The sequence below is a fragment of the Rhincodon typus genome, chromosome 8 (genome assembly GCF_021869965.1).
Source record: "Rhincodon typus isolate 14 chromosome 8, sRhiTyp1.1, whole genome shotgun sequence".
Taxonomy (NCBI): Eukaryota; Metazoa; Chordata; class Chondrichthyes; order Orectolobiformes; family Rhincodontidae; genus Rhincodon; species Rhincodon typus.
In genome coordinates this window covers 78,311,597-78,332,895 of record NC_063339.1, presented here as the reverse complement: position 1 = coordinate 78,332,895, position 21,299 = coordinate 78,311,597, and the positions used below count along the sequence as shown (strand labels likewise).

Sequence of the window (21,299 nt, the reverse complement as noted above, 5' to 3'; positions counted from 1 at the left end):
CAGTGTGAGGCCCATTACTGTAATATCTGTAATAGACCCAGGGCAGGCCAGTGTGAGGCCCATTACTGTAATAGACTCAGGCCGGGGCAGTGTGAGGCCCATTACTGTAATATCTGTAATACACCCAGGGCCGAGGCAGTGTGAGGCCCATTACTCCAATATCTGTTTTCGACCCAGGGCAGGCCAGTGTGAGGCTCGTTACTCTAATAATTGTAATAGACTCAGGGCAGGCCATTGTGAGGCCCATTACTGTAATTTCTGTAATAGATCCAGGGCAGGCCAGTATGAGGCCCATAGTTTCAGAGGGTGAAGTTGGAATCAGATTTAATGGTATTGTAAATGAGGAAAGATAACGACAAAAGACACGAGGAGCTAGCCAGAATTGATTTGAAGAAGATGGTAGAGCAGTATTGGCAGATGTTTCTGAGAGTATTTCAGAAAGCACAGTGGAAATTCATCCTAAGGTAGAAGAAATATATGTGGGGGAGGACAAGGAAACCATGGTTGACAAGGATAGTCAGGGACAGCATAAAAGCAAAAGAAAAAGCCCACAACATGGTGAAGAGTAGTGGGAAGCCCAAGGAATGGGAAACTTCTTTAAAAAAAAAAACAGCAGCAGACAACCAGAAAAGCAAAATGGGGGAGAAGATAAAATATGAGAGTAAGCTAGCCAGCATTATAAAAGAGATTGTTTCGATACATAAAAAGATGAGAGAGACAAAGGTAGATGTTGTACCTTTGGAAAATGAGACTAGAGAAGTAATAATGAGGAACAATGGAACAATGAAGTGCAGAGGAACGGAATAGTTACTTTGGATCAGTCTGCACTGTTTAAGACACCTGCAGCATACCAGAACCTCAAGAGAGTTAAGGGGTAGAGGTAAATGTAGTAGCCATCACTAAGGTGAAGGTGTTGGGGAAGCTGAAAGGTCTGAATGTGGACAAATCACCCAGACCAGATGGACTACATCCCAGAGTTCAAAGGAGATATCTGAGGAGATTGCGGAGACATTGGTGGTGACCTTTCAGGAATCACTGGAGTCAGTAAGGTCCCAGATGACTGTAAAATGACAAATGTAGTACCCCTGTTTAAGAAGGAGTGAGGCAGAAGATGGGAAATTATAGGCTGATTAGCCTGATCTGGTTGTTGGTAAGATTTTAGAGTTTGTTATTAAGGATGAGATTGCTTGAAAGTGCATGGTAAAATAGGGCTGAGTCAGAATGGCTTCATCAAATGGTGGTCATGCCTGACAAATCTGTTAATTCTTTGTGGAGGTAACAAGCAAATTATTACAAAGGAAAGCCAGTGGACATGATCTGTTTGGATTTCCAGATGGCTTTTGACAAGGTACAACACTGCTAAATGAGATGAGGCCATGATCACAGGAAGGGTACAGGCATAGATAGAGGATTTGCTGACTGGCAGAAGCCAGACAGTGGGAATAAAGGGGTATTTTTCAGGATGGCAGCCGGTGACTATATTATAAAGTGGAGGTTGACCCCCCCCCCCCCAAACTAAAACCAAAACACCCAAAGAGGAGCACCTCGCCCTATAATCTGTAAAAGGAGTGTAAAAAGTGGTATAACCTGCTTTTCAGCAACTTCTAGTAGTTAAATAAAATAAATCCCTGACACTCACTTTAAAATCAACAATAACAATTTATTTATCTAACTCTAACAGTGAACAAATTGACTGAACTATTAACAAACCAAATAAATCCCTTCTAACTACTAACTATTCCCAAATAAAGCAATATTCTAATGGTATGCTGTTCCAATAAATACAAATCCCATTTACATATATGTATAAAAATTTAGTCTCTTGAAATTATATCCAGGTTACATGTCTTCCAGAATGTTGTGCCTTCCCTGTCAGTTTTTCTGTCAGGAATGTCTTCTCCGTCGATTCTTCTGTCGGGAATATTTAACTAGTTGTGTTGTTGCTACAATTGTTATTTAAATAGTGCTTTCTCTAAGACATAGAGGAGGCTGTGGGAGCCAGTGATTCCCTCTTAAAAGCAGTCTCTGCTCCTATGATGCTGCTTGGCCTGCTGTGTTCATCCAGCCCTGCACCTTGTTGTCTCGGATTCTCCAGCATCTGCAGTTCCTACTATCCCTCTTAAGAGCTGATGGCCTTTAGCTCTCGCAGATGGCAGCTAGCCCTGGGGTCGTTTTGCAACTGCCCCTTTCTTTTACGCCCTTGATGACATATCAATATTTCTTACAATAGAATTGGCCCTATGTTGTCAAAGCCATCAGTCAAATTTAATAGGTTTTTGGTTTCTAAGTACCTAGTTCAAATTGATTGTCTAAATTCAAAAAGCTGCTGCTTGGCCTGCTGACTGTGCTGTCTTTCGATACAAATGGTTCAATTTGGGTGCTCTCTGTGTACTTGCAAACTTTGAAACTGCTGATCACAGACATCCACTTTAAATCTCTAAGCACAGAAAAAAGACACGATCTTTTAAAGGGACCACGTAATGATTTCCCCCCCTTAGCATTTTACAATCACCAAATTCTAACTTCCTGCCTCCCAATTCACAAGTATTCTACCCAACTTTGCAATGCTTGTGGAGTCCTACAGGGGTCAGTGTTGCGACTACAACTGTTCACGTTATACACGAACAATCTGGAAGACGGAACTGAGGGCATTGTCACTAAGTTTGCAGATGCCACAAAGGCAAATGGAGGGACAGGTAGTGTTGAGGAAGCGGCGAGGCTGCAGATGGACTTGGGCAGTCCAGGAGAGTGAGTATAGAATTGACAGATGGAATACAATGTCGGGAAAGTGTGAAGTTATGCACTTTGGTAGGAAGAAAAGAAGCATTGACTATTTTCTAAATGGGGAATTGCTTCAGCAATCTGAAGCACACAGGGACTTGGAAGTCCTAGTTAAGGATTCTTATGCAGATTCATTGGCTGTTCGGGAGGCAAATGCAATGTTAGCATTTCAAGAGGGCGAGAACACAAGAGCCAGGGTGTACTGCTGAGGTTGTGTAAGCCTCAGGTCAGACCGCATTTGAAATATTGTGAGCTGTTTTGGGTCCCACATCTAGAATTTTGAAAAAATTAGGGAGTTGTCCTCTTTAGTTGTAACAATTCAGTCATTGGAAACAATTTCTTTTCAGTTATCTTATCTAAACCTTTCTTGGTTTAAATAGCATTAAATCTTCTCATAATCTTCCCATCCTCCATAGAGAACAACATCAACTGCTCCAGCAACTGCTGTCTCTCATCCATGAAAGCAATCTGGGTAATCTGTTCTGTGGTCTCTCTGAAGTCTTCATGTCCTTTCTAAACTGTGAGGCTGAGTATACAGTACACCATTTGGAGACAAAGTCATATTTTTTCACCGAACCACAGACTTGTTACATCCCATTGTATCTACGCTGGCTTTCTGAGCATTTTAACTTAGTACCAATCTCCGGCCTATTCCCCTCAACATTGTTCCAATGCCCAGTTGAACCTACTTCCACCAAACTTCTGGGCAGTACATTGCAGACTCTATCAACTCTGTGTGATAAAGTATTTTCTCCCCTAAAGTTTGCTTCTTTTGTAAAACACTTCGACACTTGCCCTTTCATTCTCGATCCATTTATGAGTGGGAATAGTTCTGCCGCACATTCTGCCCAGGCCCCTCATAGAAACAAAAAATAGGTGCAGGAGTAGGCCATTCGGCCCTTTGAGCCTGCACTACCTTTCAATATGATCATGGCTGATCATGCAATCTCAGTATCCCGTTCTTGCCCTCTCCCCATACCCTTTGATCCCTTTAGCCACAAGGGCCATGCCCAGCTCCCTCTTGAATATTTCTAATGAACTGGCCCCAACATCTTCCTGTGGAGGAGAATTCCCCAGGTTTCCAATTCTCTAGGTGAAGAAATTCTTCCTCATCTCGGTCCTGAATGGCTTACCCCTTATCCTTAGACTTTGACCCCTAGTTCTGGACTTCCCCAATGTCGGGAATGTTCTTCCCACATCTCGCCTGTCCAGTCCCATCAGGATTGTATATGTTTCTATGAGATCCCCCCTCATTTTTTTAAATTCCAGTGAATACAAGCCCAGTCGATCTAGTCTTTCCTCATATGTCAGTCCTGCCATATGTCAGTCCTGCCATCCCGGGAATCAGTCTGGTGAACCTTCACTGGACTCTCTCAATGGCAAGAATGTCCTTCCTCAGACTAGGAGACCAAAACTACACACAATACTCAAGGTGTGGTCTCACCAAGGCTCTGTATAACTACAGCAAGACATCCTTATTCTGATACTGTCATCTTCTCGCTAAGAGGGCCAGCATGCTCCTCAGCTTTTCTCACTACCTGCTACACCTGCATGCCAACCTTCAGGTCTCATTGCACCTCACCTTTTCATAAACTTCTACCATTCAGTTAATAATCTGCCTTCCTGTTTTTGTGACCAAAGTGGATAACCTCACATTCATCCACATCGTATTGCATTTGCCAAGTATTCACCCACTCGGCCAGCCTGACCAAGTCAACCTGCAGCCCCTTACTATCCTCCTCACAGCACATACTGCCACCCAGCTTAGTGTCATCTGCACATTTGGAGATACGGCATTCAATTACTCTGCCCAAATTGTTAATGTATATTGTGAACAGGTGCGGGTCCCAGCACTGGACCCTGCAGTACCCCACTTGTCACTGCCTGCCACTCTGAAAAGGACTGGTTTATTCCAACTCTCTGCTTCCTGTTTGCCAACAAGCTCTCTAGCCATGTCACTTCAACACCTCCAAAAACGATGAACTTTAGTTTTCCTTACTAGTCTTTTGTGTGGAACCTTTTCAAAATTCTTTTGAAAGTCCAGATGCACAACATCTACTGATTCACCCTTGTCCAGTTTTCTGGTCACATTCTCAAAAAATTTCAGAAAATTTGTCAAGTATCATTTCCCTTTCGTGAATCCATGCTGACTCGGACAGATTCTGTCACCACTTTCCAATGCTCAGTTATTACATTCTTAATAATTGACTCCAGCATTTTCCACACCACAATGTCAGGCTAACCACCCTATAATTCCCCATTTTTTCTCTCCCTCCTTTATTTGAAAGGGTGGGGTTACATAGCTACCCTCCAGTCCATTGGAACTCTTCCAGAGTCTATAGAATGCTGGAAAATAATCACTAATGCATCAGCTATTTCTAGGGTCACTTCATGAAGTACTCTGGGATGCAGAGCACCAGGCCCTGGGAACTTTTCGGGTTTTAATCCCATCACTTTCCCCAATACCATTTCCTGACTATTAAGGATTTCCTTCATGCTTGACCCTCTGCCCCCTAACATTTTCTGAAGATTATTTATGTCCTCCTTAGTGAAGACATATCCAAAGCTTACCATATCTGTTGTCCATGATGAATTCACCTGATATTGAGAGATCATATCAAATCTCCTCTTAGCCTTCTGCTCTCCATCGAAAAAAGTCCCAACTTCTCCAATCAATCCTCAAGACTATAGTGTCTCATCCCTGTAACCATTCTCATAAATCTCTTCTGCACTATCTCCAATGCATTCGCATCCTTCCTATAGTTTTGTGCTCAGAACTATGCACATTTCTCCAGGTAAGGTCAAACCAGTATATTATGTCAATTCATCATAATCTGCCTGCTGTTGTATGCTACGCCCCTATCAATGAAGCCAAGAATACTATATGCAAACTTCATATAGGCTTAACAGGAGAAATATACTGTCAGAAAGGTTAGTCACATGAAGCCAAAGGATACAGTAATGGAACAAGTAAAGAATCTTCCTTTAGTCCCACATAGCTACCTCTTCAATTAGTTAATCTCTTCTTTACAATCACCCTGTCACTGGTTTTCCCCTTTCGTTCTTTTTTGCCCAATTTCCTTCGTGCAAAACCCATTATATTTATAACTTTTCCCAGTTTGTTGAGAGATCATTGACCTGTGGTAGTAATGGGCTAAGTTGCCTCCTTCTGCACTGTAACAATTCTCCGATTTAACTTTGTTTACCTCTTTGTAGGAGCTGCCAGTCCTGCTGAGTATTTCTACAATCCTCTGTCTTTGTTTTGGATTTTTGGCATCCATGGCATTCGGATTTTGTATTAGTCTGGCACGAGTTCCTCTAAAGAAATCCAAGTTGCCCCTGCTCGTCCCAGTGACTCTTGATTTTCTCCCAAATTAATCTTTCTAAAAGCTTCCCAACCTCCTTTTTCTGCTTCATCCTGCTCTCTAACTCCTTCATTGTCCGTGGGGAGCTGTGGCTCTGCTTATCTTTCTGTTCCCCTTCATGCAAATAACCTCAAAGCATCTCCCCTTTGAGCACAGCTCAGTGCTGCATCATTTCTGACTTCCAGGCTTTGACTTCAATTCACAAGGGTCAGATTCCTGTCCCCCACATCCACAATTTGATTAAATTTAGTTAAATGTACCTGCCTGACCGTCATAACCTTGTCTGTAAATCAGAACTCTATCAGAGATAACAAGGTGTAGAGCTGGATGAACACAGCAGGCCAAGCAGCATCAGAGGAGCAGGAAAGCTGACGTTTCGGGCCTAGACCCTTCTTCAGAAAGTTTTCTGAAGAAGGGTCGAGACCCGAAACGTCAGCTTTCCTGCTCCTCTGATGCTGCTTGGCCTGCTGTGTTCATCCAGCTCTACACCTTGTTATCTCCGATTCTCCAGCATCTGCAGTTCCTACTATCTCTGAAAGAACTCTATCAGACTCAGCTTTGATCATTCTGATGAAGAGTCACCAGACTCTAAACATTAACCTCTGTCTCTCTCTCTCTTTCTCTCTCTCTCTCCACAGATGCTACCAAACATGCTGAGTTTTCTCAGCAATTTCTGTTTTCGTTTCAACCTCAACAATGTTTGATAAGCTAGCTAGATCACTGTGAGACAGAATTTCAAAGATTGGTGACCCTCTGAGAGAAGAAATTTGTCATCTCTACCTTAAACCTTAATTTTAAACTAGTTCCAGAATGTCCAACCAGAACAAACATCCTCTCAATGTCTGCCTCTTTATTCTTTCATGGGATGTGAGTGTCATTGGCAATTGGCACATTTCCCCAATTGCCCTATAGCTGAGTAGTTTGCCCACAAGTCAGTTAAGTGTAAACCATATTGCTGTGAGTCTAGAGTAACCTGTGGGCTAAAGGACAGTAGTAAAGGAGGTTGAATTGGTAGCAGCAGATTTTTAAGGTGAGAACTTGGTTTCAAAATTCACACAATTTATTTTGTAGGTGGGCACATATGCTGGTCCTGAAAGAGGAGAAGGGGAGAGAGCTGATCGGCACAGCGGATGTCAAGTCGTTTCTCCAGAAATGCCAGGACACAACAGCCCTGCTCCAGGAGAAATTGACCCTGCTCCCCAACACGGAGATAAGCAACAGCATGAAGAGCGTGGATGAAGAGAGGCGTAAGCAAGTAGTATCTGAGCGGGAGATCCAAGCGCTGGAAACCCGAATTGAATACCTGACCAAAATGGCTCACTCGTATGTACCTCTTAATGAGGATTATTAGCCCCTTGTCAGTATTGTACTTCTTTTCTGCTTTTGGCATTCATCGAAGAGAGGGATCTTCCTTTGCAGAATCCACACTTAGAATTACAAGCAATCGACATCAAATGGTGCACATACATTAAAGCTCCCTCTACACTGTCCCCATCAAACTCCACCAGGACAGGTACTGTACAGGGTTAAATACAGAGTGAGGCTTCCTCTACACTCATCCTCATCAAACTCTCCCAGGCCAGGGACAGCACAGTGTTAGATTTACTCCAAACTCCTCTCTGCACTGTCCCCATGAAACACTCCCGAGTGCAGGTACAGCACTGAGTAAAGTTTACTCCACGTTGTCCCAATCAAACACCTCTGCTCAATACAGAGTGAAGCTTACTCACTTTCCACTTTGACATCAAACTCTCCTAGGTTGGGTAGAATACAGAATCAAACAGATGTCGTCCTGCTTAAATACCAGAAGCAGAATCAGTCTCAATGTGTTTTGTTATTTTAATCTCGCCTCCCCACGTCTGACTTTATCGTCCTCATCTTCTCTCTCATCTGTGTACCACCTTAACCACTTAGAGTGTCCCTTGATTCTCTGTCTGTTCCTCCTCTTGACTATTGCCTGGTTGAGGAAGCTCTGTGTGTGACCTCCCTTCTGACTTGCGCCGGGGTTTGAATCCTCTCCCACTGACATCTGGTCTTTCAGATTTCCTCAGAATGCTGAAAGTGGGTGGTTTCTGCAGGGTGCACCCTTCAGTCCCAAACTGATGGCTGTATCTGATTTGAATGACTCCAGCACAGCAAACTTTATTTCAACTGGCACTCTCGATAAGCCGGGAAAAAGTATGCATCTCCAATGCCGCGATCTACCGCGATGTCCAAGTAGTCAGTTGAGGTTGAGAGAGAAGGCTGTCTGCCGGTAAATTTGTATTCCAACCCCCTGATCAGAAGTGCTGTGGGCTTGCTGCAAAAAAAAACTTTTGCCCATCTGCTGTCTTGGAAACTCCAAAAACTACCATGAGCAGCAAATGTAAGCGAAAGTGGTATTCATGCTCAACCTGAAAATTGAAATATGTCAGCGACATTAAAATTGTCAGATAATGAGCAGGTTTAGGAGGTGTGTTGATGTTTTTAGATGGATTTTTCAAGGGATGTTGATGCTTCGAAGGTTCGTGTCAGTCAGGGTTTGCTGCGGTTATGCGTTCCTCTTGATTATCCAGAATATTTGATCAGCCAGCATACTAATAAAAAGTTTGCTGTCTGTCACAACCACACACTCTGTTTTAGGCCCAGCCTGCGACTTGCACTGTGATGTGATGTGATGTGAGGATATCTGTGGCTGATAGTGTTGTGCTCTCCTTGTATCTAAACGATGTTGCAGGATTAAGGACACCAATCGCGCAGAGAGCGCTGCGATCATGGAGCAGGTTCACCAGATGGAAGCACTGCTGCACAAGGTGAAGGGTCAGGCCTCAAGGAGAAGGCAGTTCCTGGCGAACGCTCACAACCAGCAGCTGTACAGCCAGGAGAGCAAGGAGCTTCTCCTGTGGGCTGGAAACATGAAGGACAAGCTGAACAGCAAGGAGATGGGATTCGATGTGGGCTCTGCTGAAAACCTTCTCAAGGAACACAATGATCTGCTGCTGGAGATCAATGCGCAGAAAATCAAGTAAGACAAAACCCAGAGAAGAGTCGTCCCTCTTACTGCTCGCATCTGGTACCACTGAGGGGCAAAGAAAGATTCATGTGCGGTTATATGAATGGAGGTTGTTGTTGAATGTCCACTCCCTCTCCAACTCCATCCCTCAGCAAGACAACTCCAGAGAATCTCCAACTCCCCAACTAGTACCCTCCTCCATGTGCTGGCATTCACTATAAGCAACTTAATTTGTTGTCATCATTTGTTGTTCCATTTCCGGCATGGAAACAGACCCTTCAATTCAACTTGTTCACGCCAACCAGACATCCCAGTCTGATTTCCTCCCATTTGCTAGCATTTGGCTCATTTACCCTATCCTTGCCCCTCATGATTTTATAAACCTCTACAAGGTTATCCCTCAGCCTCCAAAACTCTTGGGAAAAAGCCTCAGCCTATTCAGCCTCTCCCTGTAGGTCAAACCTTCTCGTCTTGGTAACATTCTAGTAAATTTTTTCTGCACCCTCTCAAGGTTAACGACATCCTTCCTGTAGATGGGTGACCAGAATTCTCCAGCTTCAAGAAATTGTTGTGGGAACTCCACTTGCTTTTACACCTCCTTGAAATACATCTTCCCCCCCACACCCCATACTCTTACTTGTGAACAGTTATTGTTTTTTCCAGTAGGCCATGTTTTATTACCCTCACTCTTGCATGTCAACTCACCTCCTCCTCCACTCCAAGGCACTTCTCCGTGTTAGACCTTGATCCTGGACTTCCTGTGCTCTTGTACCGTCTCTAGAGCCAACCACGTCCCTGAAAGTCTTGGCTCTGCGGAAGCTGGAACCCGAGCTGACCAGACCTAAACTTTCCCAAATCCAAACCAGCGCAAGAAATGATGGACCGAATGGTCGCTTTCTGTCGCTGCAAATCTTTGATGGCTAGTATCTTGAGTTAGCACTGGGGATTTATTACTGAGGAAGTAGGTGCACAGGAACAGGAGGAGGCTCTTCAGCCCCTTGAGCCTGCAATGCCGTTCTAGATCATGACCGATTATCTACCTCAATGCTATAATCTGGTGCCACCCTCAGACCCCTGACATCTTCAGTAACTAGAAATGGATTGACTTCTGTCTTGAACTTACTCCAAGATCAAGCTTCCACAGCCACAGGTAGAGTTTTCCAAAGGTTCACCAAGCCCTGAGTCAAGAAAGTGCTATCTCAACCCTGTGTGCCTTTCTTCTTACTGTGTCCCCTGGTTCTAGGATGCCTCACCATCCCACCCCACCCCACCACACCCCACCTCCAATCTCCAAGCCAGGGGAAACACATTTATCAACATCCATCCACCAATCTATTTTAAGAATGTTGTAAGTTTCAATGGGGTCACTTTGTGTTCTTTTAAACTCCAGAGAATCCTGGCGCAGTCCTGTTCAGTCCCTCCTGACAGCGCAGTCCTACCATCCCGGGAATCGGTCTCCACTGTATTCCCTCTACGATCAACGTATCATTCGGCAAGAGGCCCAGAACTGCATACAGTAAACCCAGGTGCAGCCTAACCAAGCTTCTATACAATTGAAGCAAGACACTTTATTCCTGCACTGACACCTCCTTGCCAAAAAAAACGACTGGTGTACCATTTACCTTCCAAATTGCTGATTGCGCCTTCACATTAGCCTCCAGTGAATGATGAAACTCCTCTGGAGTTCAACACTTCTCAATCTTCTTTAAGAAATACCTACTACCGATTGAGCCATAGCCTGGCAGACCTGGTAGATCCCTCAGTGCCAACGTCTGTCCGTAAATAAAGCTCAGGAGATCAGAGGATCGGGCGGTTATCAGGTTGGCGAGAAAGTGTTGGCATCGAAGTGTGACACTGGGGGTGGGGAAGTGAAGCTGGTGGCTAAAACGGCTTTGTGATTGCGGGGAGTGCCGGCTTGGAGTTCAAACGCAACTCTGTGTTTTGTGAAAGGTTCAAGAAGCTGCGCGAACTGGGAGATCGGCTGATGAAGGGGAACTGTGCTGGCGAGGTCTCTCACACCATGCAGAAAGTGATGGCAGTGCAGGCCGAGCTGGAGGCTGCGTGGAAGGAACGGAACGCAAGGCTGCAGGAAGGGCTGGAGTTGCAGCAGTTCAACCGGGAGGCTGATCGCATTGAGGCGACTCTGGCTGGTCATGAAGCCTTCCTGAAGATCAACCATCTCGGGGTAATTGCACTGTCCTGAGGGTGGACTGGGGGGAGTCAGCCAAGTGGAAGGGATCAGCCGTGATCTCATTGGGTTCGCGTACAATGTTATTTGTAAACATGGAGATTCTGAGCATTTTATCCCACATTGCTGATAAATCTGAGCGTTTGTGGATTGATGGAATGAATTAAAGGTTGCTTCTTTGTAAAACTCCAGCTGGATCATTGATGTCCTCCAAATGAAGGAGGAATGCTATACTTACCCCAGGGCAATGTGACTTGATTTGATTTTCAATGGGTTCGGGCAGCAAGGAAGAGACAATAGGATAACATCTGCTGAAGGAATTGAGCTGGAATTATCTGTTAGCCCAATTATTATTAACAAACTCTACGTACTGCCTAAATCAGAGTGATAATCATGTTTGTAGTAAGTCCAGAGGAATGATGCACCAGGGTAAGGAAGCAGTGTTCTACCAGTACTGTCGTGCCCCCTTCCCTTGCCTCTTCCCTCACCCCTTCCTTTTGCCCCTGTCCCTTACCCCCTTCGCCCCCTTCCCTCACCCTTCCCCTGAATCCCTCCCCCTCACCCCATCCTGCCTCTCCCACCTTGCCTTACCCCCACCTTCCCTCTCCAGAGAATATGGTTCTGGATTGATGACCCTCCCTAACCATTTCACCCAACTGAAGGGACCTTGTGGCCTCTTCCATTGGCCACCTCTAACAACCCGACCCCCTTTGAAAGTTTGTTCTCGTCTCCCCCCTCACCCTCCATGAGCTGGCCTGAGCATGCCCATGAGGCAGTGGGGGAGTGGGAGGGTTGGGTTTGTCATGTGACAATGAGGTGTTGGGGGCAAGTTCTCACCAAACAGGGGTAAGTGAGATCTTGAGCTGATGGCGGGGAGAGAATCACAAAACATGGGGTCAGCCAGGAGCATGCAGCTGTCTCAGCACAGCCTAGGACAGCAGCTCATGAACCATGGGCTTTGGATTCCTTGAGCTGTCAGCCTGAGTATTCACAGGTCACATGGAACAGAAAGACTTTGAACAGTAACTTCCACAGTCTTTTTCAACTATTCCAATATTGGCAGCATCCCATTAACACACCCAGGGCAAAGGCAATTCAACAACATGGTTATTATTCTCACGGGCTGGCTGTCTCTCTCCAGTCCTGTAAGGAGAACCACTGAAAGAAACAATCTGCCCCTTTTGATTTTTAAGAGGAAGCCTCTCTGCCAGGATTTTACTCCAGCAGCAGAGAAGCCAAGCTTTCATCTCCAGCAGCCAGCAAAAACCCACCAACTAACCAAAAGGAAAACTAAAGTCCTTCTGGGTCTTTGTGAGCTGTACCTCAGCCACTAATAATTCTTAAAAAAAACACCCAGGGAGAACTCAGAGCTGTTTTACTGACAGCCTGTCTGAGGGAGACATTTCTGCACCACTGACAACAGCCCTCTGCAACAGAAACAGCACAGAACACGTCACTTAAAGGCACAGTACCATCACAGATTTGTAATGTAGGAACACAAGGCTGCCACAATGTGATAATGATGAAATAAACAGCTTGTGTGATATTGGCTGGGGGATATCTGACAAGACACCAGTTGAACTCCCCTGCTCTTCTTTCAAGTAGCGATCTAGCATCTTTTACATCCATTTAACAAGGCACTCGGAGCCTTGGTTTCCTCCCATCTGAGATTGTGCAGCACTTCTTCAATGGAGTGCCAGCCCAGGCAATGCCTTCAATGCTCTAGGCCTCAGACCCTGAGGTGAAGGTGCTCCTACTGCAGCCACACTGCTGTTGAAGTGAGAGCGGGTCTTAAATCTGAGCTCTGAGATCTCTAACAGTATGAATTACTTTAAAGGACAATGTGGACTCTGTCAGCAGCCTACTGAAGAGGCACGAAGACTTTGAGAATGTGCTGAAGCTAACGGACCAGAGAATTCGGGGGCTGCAGGATAAAGCCTCCAGACTCTCCCAAAACAGCAACTACGCTAACATGTACGTATTGGCCTCTTAGTAACTGACTTGCTAACATCCAGATCTGCGATATGTGCATTCTGAAGCAGAGATTTATGCTGCTGAAGTCTGCAAGTTCAAGATTATTCTTAATGTAACTTGATTGCAAAGTGTCAGGACCAGACAGAGACCAAACCCAAAGCATGTCTCGTTCTTGCTTCCTATTGCTTTCTATACTGATGGATGGTTGCTGTACATTGCACGGTGTTCATCCGTCTGAACAGGCGGATGCAGCCTTGGTTTAACATCTCATCTGAAATGATAGGACCTACAGTGGTGCAGTACTGCCTCCATACTACACTGGGGTGTGACCAAGCAAGCGTGATAGCGACCGAGCCACAGCTCTCACTATTCTCTATCGTTACCACAATGAACTACCTCCTCAGTTCATGTTGCACTGACAGCCCCCTCCTCTTTAGTGATGGTAGTTACAAAGTACTCACTTAGTACCTCGGCTATGCCCTGTCCCTTCACAAGAATGTTTTCTTTCTGAACTCTAATTAGTCCTGCCCTTTCTTTAACTATTACTTATAGTTGTACAATTTATATTTATAAACAACAGCTTTTTTCATGTCATTCCCATTTCCGCCCTCATTCTAACCTACATGATTTCCCTGTTATTTTTGGATTCAGAGTTTCACCTCCCAGCAAAGGCTCAGATACCGGTTTAACTTTTCCTTTAGTTTTCATATCTTCGATTACTTCTAGTTGGCCCTGTGACCTCTTTCCTGTCATTCGCATAGAGGTCAGCTTTTAGTAACAAGCCCAATGCAGTGAACAAAAACATTAGGTCACTGATTTTACCCCAGATCTGTTCTCCAACAACAAAAGGATTCACGGATTTCATCCAACAGTACAGTTTATTAAATAATCCTGAAGTAGTACAGTTTAGTCCTGAAGAAATACAATTTATTAAATTCTTCTGAAATAATAAATCTTATTAAATACTCTGAAATAAAACCGCTTATCTAATATTCCTGGAACAATACTAATCATTAAATACTCCTGAAGCAATACAGCTTGTTAAATACTTCTGAAGTAGTGCAGTTTATTAAATACTCCTGGAACAATATAATTTATTAAATAGTCCTGGAGCAATGCAGATTGTGACATACTGCTGAAGTAACATAGTTATTAAATACTCCTGGAACAGCTTCAGCTCAAGTAAGCAATAATTAAAAAAAAACGAGATCACAGTTGTTGATGTCACAGGCCCCGCCACCCAGCAATGTCAATGTTTGAATTATGTGGTTTCATTCCTTTCTTAATCCTTGGAGAAGATTGAGCAAACTACCCAGTACTTTTGTAGGTGTAGCTCAGAACAGAGGGAGGAGCAGGGTCTTGGGTGAAAGTGTGGAAGAGGTGCACAGTGAATCAATGGTGAGTAGAGTCAGTGAAGAAGAATCCTGGGCACAATCCGCTTTCACCCTTGTGCTGGTAACCTCCAGGCTAACCCTAGGGTGGCGTTTGTACCCCTCAAGTGAAATTTGCAGACACCCTGTGCTGCTAACCAGGCCTTACAAGAGCCTTTGAAACTCATAGTACCTTGCCCGTTAATTTCCCGTCTATTGATTTTGCCTCTTATGGTCTGTGAGTGGATTTGAAATGCCTGTCAAGGTGAACAGGCTGGTTTTAGTTACTATGATACCTCTACTGCCATTTCTAGGCTGTGCATCTTGTTAGCTTACTCCAACACCACACGGTCCCCTGAAGTCATTCATAGAGTCATACAGCACAGAAACAGACCCTTTGTTCCAACCCGACCCCGCCAACCATGTTCCCAAACTGGACTCGTCATCTGCCTGCGCTTGGCCCATATCCCTCCAAACCTTTCCTATTTATGTACTCATCCACATGTCTTTTAAATGCTGTAACTGTACCCGCATCCACCACTTCCTCTGGAAGTTCATTCCACACACAAACCACGCTCATGTCTTTTTTAAATCTTTTTCCTCTCACCTTAAAAATATCCCCCCTAGTCTCGAAATTCCCCACCCGAGGGAAAAGAACCTGCCATTCACTTTATCTATACCCTTGATGGATTTATAAACCTCTCTAAGGTCACCCCTCAACCTCCTATGCTCAAGTGAAAAAAAATCCCAGCTTAACTAGCCTCTCCTTATAACTCTCATCCACATTCCCGGCAGCATCCTGGTATATCTGTTACTTTATAATTACTTAATTAATTACTTACTAATTCATACTTCTATTCTGTGTTTTCTTGCCAGAACTCTTCTTAAATTGGCCCTTTCTTCAAGAAAGTGGACCCATCCTATGTTTGTAATTATATCCACTGTTATCCAGCCTTATATACTGTCCATAACTATTAAAGCAGCCTTCACATTGACAGATCTGCACTAATGTGTGATTGTCTGTATCCGCTTTTGTAGGGTCAATGCATTGGTGAGCTTATCTCAGGCTTCAACTCTTAGAACTTAAGAGCTAGGAGCAGGAGTAGGTAATTGACCTCTTTAAGCCTGCTCCTATTTCAGCCACCTCTCAATATCTCAAAGAGCATTTTACCTCACAGGGCAGGAGCTTGCATTCCTGGGCAGAATATTGTCAGTGGAAATGACAGTGACATTTCGGGGGTTGTAAAACAATCTGGCAGCATGCCCTGAGGTCATTATAGACACAATGCAAATGCATGTTGTTTTTGTATTATTACTGGGACCATGTCATGGGAAAGAAATGGCTTGCATTGAACACAGGTCCTGTGGACATCCCTGACCCATCCAGGCAGGTTTGCAGCTATGAGTAATGTTTCTCTGTCTGTCTAGAATCCGGAAAAGGGTGTCTGTGATCAGTGACAAGTGGAACGATCTCAATCGGAGTAGCAACTACAGGAGGAACAGACTGCTCGCCTCAAAGAAGCTCCAGGTCTTTATCCATTCCGACTGCTTGATGTTTCACTCATTAACAAAGAATTAATTTGAGACCATTCAGAATTTCCATATGTCTCTTGGTACTTCACAGTCTTTGAATCACTTCTCTTCTCAAAGGGTAGTCACCATTATGGTGTGGATTAAGGGTAGCAGTCATCTCAATAGAGAGCTGAGCGGTGTAAATAATTTGGAGAATCAGTCAGGAAAGCCAAGACACAGAGAACAAATATCGGGACACTGAGTCTGTAGAAGGCCCAATGATCCAGAGATTTCAGTCTATTTCTGGGCATCAATGCCTCACACCATAGGCTACAATTTTAGGCACGATGCCCCACTCATGGAGTTACTGGGTGTACATCTGGGTAGCGGTCCTCCTCACTTGGTAATACTGGGTACAATCTACGGAGTCACTGTACCACAAGAAGCAAGGAGAGTTGTTGGATGGGTGCAAGGTAAGAAAGGAAACCAAATTTGATGACAAGCTGATGACATTTAAGCTGTGAGGAAAAGCTGAGGAGCCCAGGCCCAGTTACTATCGAGAAGCAATGGCTCAGCAGAGAGATTGTGAAGGTTTGCCACACCCTTAAGAGATAGATGAATTGAAACTGGTGGATATGGTCAGCATTGTCCACAGACTCGCTGATTGGGGCAATTAAATTGTAACTTAAATGAGGAAATTGGCGCATAGGCCAGTCAGCCCTTTAGACCTATCCTGGTATTTGACTGGACAATTTCTGGGCATGACTCACCTGACTTCCATTTATCCAAATACTCAGTGAGGAAACATCTCCCTTTTGAAATGGTCTCTCAGCCTCACCAGCCTTTTTTGGGGGAAGCAGAGTTTAGACATCCTCAATCCTTTCTGTTAAAAAGTGCCTCCTGACGCCACCATTGAACGGCCTGGCTCTAGTGGTGATGTTTGACCACTTTGGTCTGAACTGCCCCACCAGAGAAAACAGCTTCTCACTGACGACATTATCAAATCATTCGTCATTTTGAAAGATCACTCCCTCCGGCTTCTAAACTCGCGGAACGACAAGGCTAGCAAGTTGTAGCCTGTCCTCAGAACTGAACAATTTGAGTCCTGGTAGCATCCTGGTGATTTACAGCTGCACTCCTTGAAGTGGTAAAGCCTGAACACAATATTTGAAGAGTCTGACTAGGCCATAACGCTATTTTCTTCTCTCATTTCTATCCTTCTAGGAGTTTAACAGAGACGTAGCTGAGCTCCTGATGTGGATTGATGAAAAATTCAAGCTTGCCTCGGATGAGTCGTACCGAGACCCGACGAACATCCTGCGCAAACTGAAGAGGCATGAGGCTGTGGAGAAGGAGGTGATGGCAAATGAAGTGCGAGTGGACGACCTGAGCAAGGTACAGCTGCTGCGGTCAGGTTAACTTCCTGAAAACACGGGCTCCTGCCAACGGGTCTCCCAGAAACTCCCAAGAAAACGTGCAGTGCGGGCCCAGCTTCCTAGCAAAACCACACAGTGAGGGGTGCAATATATTGTGTCCAACCGCAATGTGATGCTCACAATACGGCCTGTCAGAGAGACACTGGGTGACACTGAGGCGTCAGGGACAATGGGGTAACTGCACTGTGTGATATTGGCGTATTGGGGTCAGTGGGGTAATTGCATTGAGAGATACCGGGATATCAGGGTCTTCTGAAGAGTCACATTACACTTGAAACCTTTCCCCTCTTTCTGTCTCCACAGCTGGTGCCAGACCTGCTGAGTTTCTCCAGGATTTTCCGGTCTTATTGCACTCACCCACAAACAGAAACAGCTTTATTAATGAGTACAGATGCACACAGTGACAGGCAGTTACAGACACAGATGCATACACACAAACATACACTCTTAATCACATGCACAACCCACCTACACACAAGTCACACGACACCAGGTTATAGTCCAACAGGTTTATTTAAAATCACCTGATGAAGGGGCAGCACTCCGAAAGCTTGTGATTTCAAATAAACCTGTTGGACTATAACCTGGTGTCGTGTGACTTCTGACCATGTTCACCCCAGTCCAACACTGGCGCACACACACACGCACACACACACACACACACACACACACGCGTACGTCAGAGGTGATATTCCCCTAGTTGGGACGACAAGGAAGAACTTCCATGTGTTGCTTTCTGTGCTGTGCTGGGAACAGTGGGAACAGTCTCATTTCTCTGCCTCTAGCAGCAATCAGGTTATTTATAGGATCATAGCTACAGTCCTGGAGTTGCACCTGACCGGCTGCCAATGAGACAGTGAGGGCTAAGGTCAGATCTCACGAGAATAATAAAATCATTGAAATGTTAAAAACAGGACCTCAAAGGTGTTATCAGGATTATTCCCCAGTAGTAAGTGATCGTAAGTGTAGAAACAGGAGATTAGTGCAGATAATGTATTTCTTTCAATTTGTTTCTGGGACGTGGATGTCACTGGCTGGGCCAACATCTTTTGCCTGTCCCTAGTTACCCATGAGATGGTGAGCTTCCTTCTTGAACTGTCGCAGTCCATGTGTTGTTGGTAGACCTACAATGCTGTTAGGGAGGAAATTCCAGGATCTTAACCCAATGACAATGAATGACTGTTTTCTCGTCAGAGAGTTTGGAAGGTGCTTGAAGCTGAACATGTTCCCATGCATGTGCTGCCCTTGTCCTTCTAGATGGTACAAGTTGGATGGTGCTGTCTAAGGATCTTTAGCAAATTTCTGCAGTGCATGTTGTAGATAGCACACACTTCTGCTAAAAACTAAAGGGTGATGTGAGAACAAGCCTTTTTCACACAGGGAGTAATAAGGACTCAGACCGTGCTGCCTGAAGTGTGCTGGAGGTAGGTTCAATTGAAACATGCAACAGGGTATTGAATGGTATTTAAATAGGAACCAGGTACAGGGTTAAAGGGAAAGTGTGGAGAACGGCACCAAGTCATAATGCTCTAAGAGCTAGTGTAGACACAATGGACTGAATGGCCTGCCCTGCACTGTTAGATTTCTGTAATAAGGCTGGGTGAGCTTCAGGGACAAGTTGGCACTTGGGATTATGGAGTGATTGGGTTCAGACAAGACTTGGAATAATATTCCTGGCTCCCAAATATTCATGATGAGCAAACAACCTCCTCCTGCACCTGCCTGCTTCTCTGATTCTATCGCAAGAAATATAACCTCACCTTGTAGTGAGGATGGTTGAAGTGTTTAATGATACTCTGTCAGGGAAGTGTTACATCTGCCCTTTCTCCATCAGGCAGGCAACGACCTGATCGAGGAGAACCATTATGCCAGGGACAATATCCAATCCTGCCTGACGACATTAAAGGAGAGGTGGATGAAGCTCTGCAATAAGCTGGTGGAGCGTGGGGACAAAATGAGGCAAGCTGGCCAACAGGAGCAACTCATGGAGCTACTACAGGTGTGAAGCTGTTTCAGATGGGGGCACAGGTACTGTGCCCATCATGATTATTGGGCACTGTCTCTTAGGCTGAACGGGACGCCTTCTGGGCAAGGTTTGGGCAGGAGTGGTGGACTTGTCTGTCTTCTGGGTGACCCACATGAGACACGCGTAGAAATACTGCCTGTTCATTCCATTATTGACTTAACAGTACATGGGGACATGGCAATGTCTTTAGAGTCTTTATACAAAGACAAAAGTGAGGTTTTTTTCCCCTTAAAATAGCGTCAGATAACTTTTTAGGTCAGTGTCGATTGAGGGATAAATATTAACCAAGATTCCAATAGACCTCCCTGCTCTTTAAATGGTACCATTGGATCTTTTACATCTATTCGCAATGACAGACAGTTTAATGTCTTACCTGAAAAAGATGGCACCTCCGACTGTGCAGCACTCCTTCAGTACTGCTCCTCCAACAGTTCAGCCCTCTGACCAGCACTGCAGCGGGAGAGGGGACACAACTGTAACATGAAACTGTGTAATTGTCAGTAATGTCAGAAGTGACCCAATCCATTTGTTGTCCAGTTGATGGGAACTGTGCTGCATTCTCTGATGCAGAATCTGGCTGGTTAATGTTGCTGCGGTTCTGGCAGCGGTGAGTTGATTTCCTCTCGCTGTCACTCACTCACTCTCTCTAGGATGCCAAAACAAAGCTTGAAAAGATCGAGAAGATGTTGCAGAATCCCAACACAGGCCATGACCTGCGCTCCAGCAGACTCCTCCTGAAAGAGCACAAGTGGCTGGAATGCGACATGCATGAGCTCGCGGAGAAAATGAACGGCATTGTCAACCGGGCCCAGAAGGTGGCAACGGATCACTTTGACTCTCAGAGGATACTGGAGCAGACTCAGAAACACCTGGACTGGTGAGGCTGGTGTTTTCTCTGGGTAGAGTGGGGGAGGCGGATAGACAGTGGGGCAATGTGAGGGGACAGTTGCTGGTGCCTGGCATCCACGGAGCTCCCTGAGCTGGCTGAAGTCCGCAAAGTGCCCAATCCCCGCCCACCGCCAGTGAGAATCCCACTGTAAACCCAACCATTGGGCTTCCCACTCCCCTACACCTCATTCACTGAACAACACAGTCTGTCCTCTGCTCAATATACATCTGCAGTTCTGCTCCCTCATTCAACCACCTGCCCCTCCTTCTGGAAAGTTCATCAAGTTAATTTTGGGCTCTTGGTTCTGCTCTACCCTTTCTGCCATAGGTTTGAATCGCTCCAGAAGCCCCTGGAGCACAGGAGGAAGGTTCTAGAAGCAACAGTGGCTCTGCATGAGTTCTACCACCACAGTGACCTGGAGTTGAAGTGGATTGCTGAGCACATTCCAAGCAGCACATCATCAAACTATGGCAAGTCCCTGGACATGGCACAGAGCCTGCTGCAGAAGCAGAAGGTGAGAGTTTTGAGTAAGCCCTACCGCTGATTGTAGCCAGCTGGTTTCACGCTCCGAGCTCTTGGCTCCAAGATGGGGTTCTGAGAGGCCGGAGAGCTTATAATGTTGAACAAAAACAGAAGTTGCTGGAAAAGCTCAGCAGGTCTGGCAGCATCTGTGAAGGACAAAACAGAGTTAACGTTCTGAGGAAGGGTCACCGGACCCGAAACGTTAACTCTGTTTTTTCCTTCACAGATGTTGCCAGACCTGCTG

The 21,299-nt window shown here is 45.2% G+C and overlaps 1 protein-coding gene across 1 annotated transcript in view; it reads left to right on the top strand.

Annotated features, from left to right (window-relative positions):
- sptbn5 (spectrin, beta, non-erythrocytic 5) overlaps window positions 1–21,299 on the top strand; it is a 165,848-nt gene that overhangs the window by 27,438 nt on the left and 117,111 nt on the right. Inside the window, exons 16-24 of the mRNA XM_048600480.1 lie at window positions 7,218–7,469; window positions 8,863–9,150; window positions 11,089–11,323; window positions 13,164–13,300; window positions 16,099–16,198; window positions 17,407–17,577; window positions 19,453–19,617; window positions 20,295–20,521; window positions 20,861–21,047. Coding sequence (XP_048456437.1) covers window positions 7,218–7,469; window positions 8,863–9,150; window positions 11,089–11,323; window positions 13,164–13,300; window positions 16,099–16,198; window positions 17,407–17,577; window positions 19,453–19,617; window positions 20,295–20,521; window positions 20,861–21,047 — 1,762 coding nt within the window. The remainder of the gene's footprint in view (window positions 1–7,217; window positions 7,470–8,862; window positions 9,151–11,088; window positions 11,324–13,163; window positions 13,301–16,098; window positions 16,199–17,406; window positions 17,578–19,452; window positions 19,618–20,294; window positions 20,522–20,860; window positions 21,048–21,299) is intronic.